General features: G+C 46.4%; 1 protein-coding gene across 1 annotated transcript in view; it reads left to right on the top strand.

Moving 5' to 3' along the window:
• Positions 1-3625: 3625 nt before the first annotated feature.
• Positions 3626-9629, top strand: part of qkib (QKI, KH domain containing, RNA binding b) — a gene marked incomplete at both ends in the record, with an annotated part of 128678 nt that continues 122674 nt past the window's right edge. The window contains one exon of the mRNA XM_083651053.1: positions 3626-3770. Coding sequence (XP_083507179.1) covers positions 3626-3770 — 145 coding nt within the window. The remainder of the gene's footprint in view (positions 3771-9629) is intronic.

Below are 9629 nucleotides of genomic sequence, written 5' to 3'. Positions count from 1 at the left end.
CCAAAAACGGGTCCCAGATAACCGAAAGCTTTTCAAGTGAGTTGGTCTGTAGGAACCTGAGTGTCTCCATTCCTATAACGAAGATCATGTCCGCCAACGACGGCTCAAAAGAAGGAGGAGAGGGGGACTTCCATTCCTGCAGAATGAGTTTCTTGGCGACAATAGTCCCCTGTGTCAGAGACTGTTGCACAGGTGAACGTTCAGAGAGGACTCTGAGCAACCAAAGATGGTTATTTCTGCCTCTGGCTGTAGGCTTTAGAGTACCAATCAAATATTTTGGCCCAGAAACTCATCAATGAAGGGCAGAACCAGAAGGCATGAGACAGAGTGCCCTCTGACTGCTTTTAGATGTTTTATTGCAGAAAGAGAAACCCATGACCAAAATAGTCATACATTCTATCATTGTGTTACTTATGGATGGGATTATAGTGAAAATAAATGATTCCCCTTTTTGGTGGGGACCCCCTGGAAGGACCCCTGGGGGACCCCGGACCCCACTTTGAGAACCACTGGACCTTCATATCCCTACATAACCCCTACAGCCCCTTTTCTCCAGCGCCGCCCCCTTGCTTTACCCCCACACCCCATCCCACCGCCCACATCCCTCTAGTCACTCTCTATAGCCACCTCGAACCCCCGACCCTCTACGACCTTCCTATCCCTAACTACAGCCCATTTACCTTAGCTCCAGCCATTTCCCACACCATGCCCCGTCCCACCACCCGCACCCCCACCCACCCCTCGAATCCCAACTATGGCCCCTTTTACCTAGCCCCGCCCCTTCCTTGATGGAACAGACGGACGGACATGCGGCGACAGTGACCTTGAAGTTTGACCTTTGTCCACCAAAATCTAACCAGTTTATCCTTGAGTCCAAGTGGATGTTTGAGCTAAATTTGAAGAAATTCCGTCATGTTGTTCCTGAGATCTCACGTTAACAATCACGGAATGAGAGGTCCTGAGGTCACAGTGACCTTGAACTTTGACCATCAAAATCCAAGTGGATGTTTGATCCAAATTTGAAGCAATTCCATCAAAGCGTTCCTGAGATATCACGTTAACAAGCATGAAAATGGCGGTCATGAGGTCAGTGACCTTGAATTTTGACCTTTGACCACCAAAATCGAATCAGTTAATCATTGAGTCCAATTTGAAGCAATTCCATCGAAGTGTTTCTGCGATATTGTGTTAACGGGCATGACAATGAGGTCTGTGAGGTCACCGTGACCGTGAACTTTGACCTTTGACCACCAAAATCTACTCAGTTCCCAAATTTGAAGCAATTCCATCAAGGTGTTCCTGAGATATTGCGTTAAGGAGAATCGGACATACAGACGGACGTACAGACAGACGGACGGACAACCTGAAACCATAATGCCTCTGGCCACAGCTATAGCCAGGCGGAGGCATAATAACCAGTATGGATATCCACCATCCATCCATCTTCAACTGCTTCTCCAGGATCGGGTCACATAGGTAGCAGTTCCAGCAGGGGATCCCTTTCCCTGGCCACATTAGCCAACTCTGACTGGGTGATCCGAGGCGTTCCCAGGCCAGCATGGAGATATAGGGCCCTATCTTCGTTGTCCGTCACATCCTTTTGGGTACTTGTTTTACACACAGCTCTCCAAAATACTGAAGCTATGCACGCATTAATTTAACTGGTATTCTATGTAATATTTGAGACTGAATATTTTCAGTTTATCCACAGACAGAATATCTCACGTTTCATATCCTGGAGCTCTGTGTATCATCACTTGTATTCTAAAGTTAGGCTATGTGTAATCTTATTGTATTGCCTCTGTGCAGTGGCGTGCCTGACCAAGTTGGTGCCCTAGGCAAGATTTTTGCTGGTGCCCCCCCCCTCCCCCCTCCCCCAAAGAAAATATAATACAAATTATATCGCAGCTAATTCCACCACTGCAGTGCAGGCTCAGAATGGCCCTTCCCCAGTCGTGCTGGAAGTACTTTTAGGTGGCGGGTGCTGACCTAAAAATTTGACGTTTTTTGGACTTTCATCCATATTTAGAAGAATATTTAATTTTAAATTAACATTAGGATTATACTGTTGTGATGTCATTATTCAGTATCTTCTCCTTTTCTCACTCACTTTCATGTAAGCACCTGCTCTCCCTTTAGTCGTTTTACACTACAACAGGCATAAACACTGAACTTATTATTATTATTATGGAAAACCAGATTATGATGAAAATCAAACACTTTTGAAGAGAGAGCGTATGAAATAAGATTAGAGCTGGGAAGCGCCCCTAACGGCTCAAGCGCCCCTAGCATTTGCCTAGTTCGCCTAATGGACGGCACGCCACTGCCTCTGTGCTTTACAAATAAACTGGCGTTGTGCTTTTATTCTGAAGGTGGGGGGTGGAAGCGTGGTGTGTGGTGCTGTTTAACTTGACGCCTCTCTGCACGGACAGTCTGTGGAGAGAGAGAGAGAGAGAGAGAGAGAGAGAGAGAGAGAGAGAGAGAGAGAGAGAGAGAGAGAGAGAGAGAGAGAGAGAGAGAGAGAGAGAGAGAGAGAGAGAGAGAGACAAGAGGCACGGGGCTACTCTCTCTCCACACTGACAGAGAGACATACAGACAGAGAGAGAGAGACAGACAGATCAGTCTGTGGATTGGGACGAAGAGACCAGAGACGAGCGGAGCTGCTCTCTCCGCACTGACAGAGAGCCGGGCTGAGAGGGAGGTCCGGAGGAAGCCGCCCACCCGGGGAGAGAGTCCTGGAGGCTACGAGTCAGTCAGTAAAGACAGTCAGTCAGTCCGTCATTAAAACAGACAGCTGAGAGAGAGCTGGAGTGCTGGGAGCTCCAGAGGAATACGGCCCGGGGAGTGGAGCGAGAGTCCTGGAGTCCTGGTCCTAACCCGACCCAGGAGCCTGGAGGGGCAAGCGGGTCAGAGGAACCAGACTCATATCAGAGCAGATCATATCTTAGGGAACTGGACCGGGACCGGGTCTGAGAGTAGTGTGGATCTGGGTTAATTTGTGAAGGGATTAAAGAGCAGAAAACAGACCTACCACTGTTCTACTCTCCTCTACTGTGTCTGCAACATCTAGTCTCGTCTGTCTCTACTGGAATATCTACTGTCCTCTGTCTCTACTGGACCATCTACTGTCCTCTGTCTCTACTGGAACATCTACTGCCCTCTGTCTCTACTGGAACATCTATTGTCCTCTGTCTCTACTGGAACATCTATTGTCCTCTGTCTCTACTGGAACATCTACTGTCCTCTGTCTCTACTGGAACATCTACTCTTGTCTACGGTGTCTCTACTGGAACATCTACTGTCCTCTACGGTGTCTCTACCGGAACATCTACTGTCCTCTGTCTCTACTGGAACATCTATTGTCCTCTGTTTCTACTGGAACATCTATTGTCCTCTGTCTCTACTGGAACATCTACTCTCCTCTGCCTTTACTGGGATTAAAGAGCGGAGGGCGAGAGGAGGCAACTGCCACTCCAAACCTCCTTCTTGTCTCCTTCCACTGTGGTCCTGTCGGGTTCTACTCTACTCTACTGTGTCTCTCCTGGACCACACTGTGTGTGTGTGTGTGTGTGTGTGTGAGAGAGAGAGAGAGAGCAAGAGAAAGAGAGAGTGTGAGTAGTGGACCATGGTGGGGGAGATGATGGAGGGGAAGGAGAAGCCCAGGCCCAGTCCAGACTACCTGATGCAGCTGATGAACGACAGGAAGCTGATGAGCTCTCTGCCCAACTTCTGTGGCATCTTCAACCACCTGGAGAGACTGCTGGATGAAGGTACCTGTCTATCTGCTCACCAATCTTGTCTTGTCTGGGTGTCTGTCTGTCTGTCTGTCTGTCTGTCTGTCTGTCTATCTATCTATCTATCTATCTATCTATCTATCTATCTATCTATCTATCTATCTATCTATCTATCTGTCTGTCTGCTCACCTGTATCACAATCTGCTCTGCATGTAGGTAGTGCACTGCACTGGCTGTCAATCAGCACCTCATACAACATCACGTCAAATAATCGGAACTATCCCTTTAAACCTGCATTGTTTCTAATGGCCAACAGGTGGAGACTCCACTGGCTATAAAGAGACGTCTGATTGAGTGAATGGGAAAATGAGCCTACTTCTCATTTGATTCATGACCTGAGTAAACAGTTTCCTAATGAGTTTAATGTCTCAATCTCTAGTTTCAACTCTTCTTCAATACAGCATCATGTTCATTTACGAAATTATGGTCCCATTTAGAGTCAAATAGACGATAAAGCAGACGATGTTTGGGGCATGATTGACAGGTCACCTGTCCAGTGATCGCGCAGCTCACGGTGTCAGGCGGCAGGCGGCACTGCGGCTCTGTGGCATTTTTGGATTGAAAATGGGAGTCCACAAACCAATAGGTGGCGTCACGCCTAAGTCCATATTTGTATACAGTTTATTTATGAATTACAGTTTAATTTTCGTTGAATATTCTCTGTCTCAGTTGCTCTGTTGTAATTTTTTAGATGCTGTAATTCAGAGCCCCCCCCCTTTTCTCCCCAATTGTACTTGTCCATCTCCTGCTGTCCCGGTGTCCCTGGGGAGAATTGTAGACTAGCACATGTAAGGTAACCATTTTAGGGCATCCTCCTCCCTCAGAGTATTAGCTATCATTCCTCAGTCTAAGCGTTGTCAGTTCTTGTGTCTCATAGTAAACCGCATCAGGTGTGCTCTGAAACGCCTTCAGTCCTCACACGAAAACGTTGTCATTCTTCCTGCAATACTGTTTCACTCCTCACACGTCAGCCATCGCACAATACTCGTCAGTCCTCATTCCAAACTCCATCAGTTATCATAGCTCATACAAAACCTCTGTCAGTCATCAGTCCTCATTCCTCAGTTATCATAGCTCATACAAAAACTCTGTCAGTCTTCGCACAAAACGGTATCACTCCTCACGCCTCCTATCATCACGGCGTCTTGTCCCTCAGACAAATCTCCTAACGCATACAACTTTGTTGCTCCTGTTTTGGGGTACGGTGGTGCAGTGGTAAGCGCTGTCGCCTCACAGTTCGAAGGTCCTGGGTTCGATTCCCACCTGGGACGCTGTGGGCGCTGGAGTTGTGACCCCCCCATATCTTCAGTGCCTACTGCCCAGGTGGGCTATCTCGTCGAAAGGGCCTTTCTGTGTGGAGTTTGCATGTTCTCCCCGTACCCCCCAGGGGGTTCCTCCATACATAACCCCCCACTAAAAACACAACAGTGACGACAACATCTGAAGTTTTTCCAATGATGGTCCAATGAAGGTCCCCGGGCGCTGGAAAGAAATAGCGACCACTGCTCCTGGCCTGCCCCCTGGAGGAAAGGACAAGCCTGGATGGGTCAAATGCAGAGGACATATTTCACCGGCCACTGTCAGCATGAGTGTGTGTTGTGGCCGCATGCATGTTGTAGTGTGTTCGTGTGACAATAAAGACGGGCTGCCGTCTGAAATCGTGTTTTGTTTTGTTTTGTTTTGCAGCTGACGTCATCAACAAGGCAGTTGTGTATCTAAATTTTGCAAATAACTTTTCACAAGACCAAAACCTTCCATTTTGCATAATATGTATCACCTATACTTGATATTCTGTTAATGTCTTCCAAGAGGCCATAATCAAGACTATTGTATAAGTTAAATGTTTTCTGCACACACCCTACATTGGTTGGATATCTTATGCCTGATGGAACAACAGTTTTCCATTAAATAATGAAATAAGGTTTCCCATCAAATAAAGAAGTATCCTATGAATCTACCATTTAAACCACTTAACTTTTTATTTTTAATTGACACTTGTCCAAATTTTGCCCATCGGTCTTTGTGTTGAAAGAATTTCAAGAAATATAATATTAATATTTATATATATAATATTTGTATAGTTCTGCTGGTCTATTTTCATTCAAACGTTAAACTAGATGTTCCTCTTAGTGTTACTATGTTAATTCTGTTGGGTCTCATAGTTAGATTACTACTTTAATCTATATTGTAAAAAAAGAAAGAAAAAAGAAAAGAAAATAACTTTATCATTCTTTTATTTTGAAGGCAAAATCACTAAACCCGGAAGTGAAATTCGCGGAGGTGTCGTTGCCCCATCAAACACAGAACAAAAACAAAACAGGAGCAACAAAGTGTTAGGAGTTTTTTTAAAGGTTTGTCTGAGGGAGGAGAAATGACGCCGTGATGATAGGAGGCGCGAGGAGTGATGCCGTTTTGTGCGAGGACTGACAGAGGTTGTGTATGAGCTATGATAACTGAGGATTGAGGACTGATGACTGACAGATGTTTTGTATGAGCTATGATAACTGATGGAGTTTGGAACGAGGACTGACGAGTGACGCCGTATTGTGCGATGATTGAGCACGTGGGAGGATCATGCTATTCGCCCTAGTTCCCCTCCCACCCCCCCCGAAAAGGCGCCCTGACCGACCAGAGGAGGTGCTAGTGCAGCGACCCAGACTCATACCCTTAATCCGGCTTCCATGGAATCTACCCCTGCACTATACCGGACGCCCTAATCTACCGCTGCACTACCCGGACGCCCTAATCTACCGCTGCACTACCCGGACGCCGTAATCTACCGCTGCACTATACCGGACGCCCTAATCTACCGCTGCACTACCCGGACACCCTAATCCATACAGCTTTTGATATTTCCCTTGATGTATTGCCATCTAATCTGTTGGCCTTTAGTTTACTCACAGCTTTATTGATCGTGAGGGAAACACCATGCAGAATATCAATAAGAGGAAATGGAATATTAATATAAAATGACCCACAATACACTGTGTGTGTGTGTGTGTGTGTGTGTGTGTGTGTGTGTGTGTGTGTGTGTGTGTGTGTGTGTGTGTGTGTGTGTGTGTGTGTGGAATATACAGTCAACTTTAATGTCACTCTCCTATACCGCCACAGAAACCCGGGTTCAATTACTGGCAGCGATACTTCCAGCTTGGTCAGACGTTCGTGGGAAGCCGGTAGGTATGAGTCCTGCTCGCTGCAATAGCGCCTCCTCTGGTCGGTCGGGTCACCTGTTCAGGGGGGAGGGGAGCTGGGGGGAATATCCTGATCCTCCCACGTGCTACGTCCTGTCGGTCAAGCCCCTCGCTGTCAGGTGAAAAGAAGCGGTTGGCGACTGCACATGTATCGGAGGAGGCATTTCTACAACTCCTCGACCTCCACCCCCTCTGCCAGATCGGCCGAGGGGGTGGAGCAACGACCGGGGCAGCAGGGGGAATTGGCTAAGTACAATTAGGATGAAAATTAATCTGGAAAAAAACTTGACATGATTATCAGGCCATGCTCCTCCTCGTCTCAGTTGAACTTTTCTGGTTTCCATGGATACATGACCTCACATTTTTGGTTCACCTCTTCAGGATCAGGCTGGGTCATCTGACCTGCTGATCCGTGAGCACCCGAAGCTAACAAAATGCTACCGAGGCAGACAAGGGGCTATTTAACGAGTAGCTAGACTCGCCGCTTGCCAGACTATCTACGTTTCACGCTGTACAAGGGCTCCTCTTACCCTCACTCTAACTCTCACTCTCACGCTCACTCTTACCCTCACTCTCACTCTCATTCTCACTCTCACTCTGCTGTTATCTTTACAACCATCCACTGAAAGTAGCAAGCAGGCCTGCTTCATTACACAATCCAAATCTTCGTTTAAACGTGTAGGTTGCTAGCTTGGTAGCTAGCGTTGTTGTTGTTTCACAGAAGTGGCATTTGAGACGCAGGGAACGGAAAGGGATTTCCCTTCGCTCCAACTGAAATGGTCGGAGCCAATGGCAGAGCTTATCCCCGCAGCCTGCTTCCAGTGAATCAGACTAACAAGTAGCTGATGAGTAGCTAACACGAAAGACACTATTTGTGGGAGGTCTTTCGACAACTTTGCTAAGTGCCTCTGGACAGAAATGATTTATTTCAGAATCAGCTTTATTGGCCAAGTAATTTATGTACACACACAAGGAATTTGACTCTGGTAGGCACACAGAAAAATGTATGCACAAGTTAAAACAAATTTTGGGCACGGGTACATTTAAACATTTACATGAAAATGCATTAAGTACTATGTACAACAAGTGTGGTGTAAAGTGTCTATTCTAAGAATATGTATATATGTATAAATAAGCCACACAGGATAATAACAAAGCGTAGATATATTTCCAGATATTGCACAGTTATATACCGTTCAATACGAACAAGGCTTTGAGTCAGAAGGAAAAGTCTACAGGACAGGTAGGCTATGTTTACTATCCCTGCTATCTTTATTGGTCAGAATGTAAAATGTGACAGTAGGCTAAACAATAACCAGCTGGTGGTGGAGTAGATTGTATCACAGCAGTTTAACATTACTTGGCTCGTGTCTTAACACATTCACTGCCAGCCTTTTTTTTTTTACTGTAGGTAGCTTTTGCCAGAGGGTTTTTTTGAGGATTCTGGCTCATTTTACAAGAGCCAAGGATAATTTTCTGCTTGGAGTTTGTCAACACAAAGTTCACAAAAGTACTAATAGAATGTGTGCTTTCTCTGTCTAAAAGAGTTAGTTTGTAGAGTTAGTAGTTATGTAGATATTAGCCGTTGAGTACAGCATGGTTTCAGCGTCTGAGACAAAAAGCTGAGATAATCGCAGTTTTGTGAAATTCAATATCAAACAGTCACTTTAACCATTTATTTTTGGCATCAGTGAGACATCAGACATAAACAATATAGTTCTGAACAGTAATTTCCTCCATAGCAGCACCCGCACCCCCTCTCCTTACAACTCCTCCCTCCGTGGGCGTGTCTCCGTGTTTGTCAGTCACAAGCCAGAGTCTCTCCTGCCTGTCTGAGCAGTGAGCAGCAGCCTCTCTCTGGCGGTCCCTCGTCGGCGAGCATGGATGTGGCTTAATCCGTTCTTGGATTTTCGGTTGAGAGCTTTGACGAAGCCTTGTGTGACTCTAGGCTTATGCTGCGCGCTTCAAAGTGTGCTTTCCACCCAGTCCACCTGTGGAAGCCCCCGGCGCACGGGTGCGCCCGTGTGAAAGGTTTTCGCCTACAGTATGAGAATGAGGCTCGTTCGCTTCTGGGTCCTTGGTTGAGCTCAGCTGGAATGCGTGCGTTTCTGGCCAAACAACACTCAATAGTCTGAGCACCGTCGCCACTCAGTGGGTCGGCGGAATGGATTGCACACGCCCGGCGGCTCTAACAGTATAATAGAAGATGCAAAAGGGCCAGATCAAGGATCCACCGTCAAAAAAAAAAAAACGATTTTTTTGACGTATCCATACGTCGCTGGCAGTTAACGGTTGGATTCTGCTTGACGTATGCATACGTCGCTGGCAGTTAACGTGTTAACAGTCAAATAAACCAAACGTTCGCTGAAGCATGAATTACAAACGTCAGACGCTTCTTTATTTTCTGTCGAGCGGCATCAAAGGTGTCAAGCGCCCTACCATAAATCAGCCATAACGAGATGCTGACAAGACACTGACGAGACGTCAGACACATCTTGAGCTGAGAGAACAACAATCTCACAGCTGATCTCTGGGAAATGTTTGTTCTACAAGGAGACACAGAGAGAGAGAGAGAAAGAGAGAGAGAGAATGTGTGAGAGTTGGGGGGCCTTTAGACTGAGGTGCAGGGCATGTTTGTTTTAG

The sequence above is a fragment of the Poromitra crassiceps genome (assembly GCF_964638095.1).
Source record: "Poromitra crassiceps genome assembly, chromosome: 14".
NCBI lineage: Eukaryota > Metazoa > Chordata > Actinopteri > Beryciformes > Melamphaidae > Poromitra > Poromitra crassiceps.
Note: the sequence above shows the minus strand (reverse complement) of the source record. Positions and strands in the feature narration are given on the sequence as shown.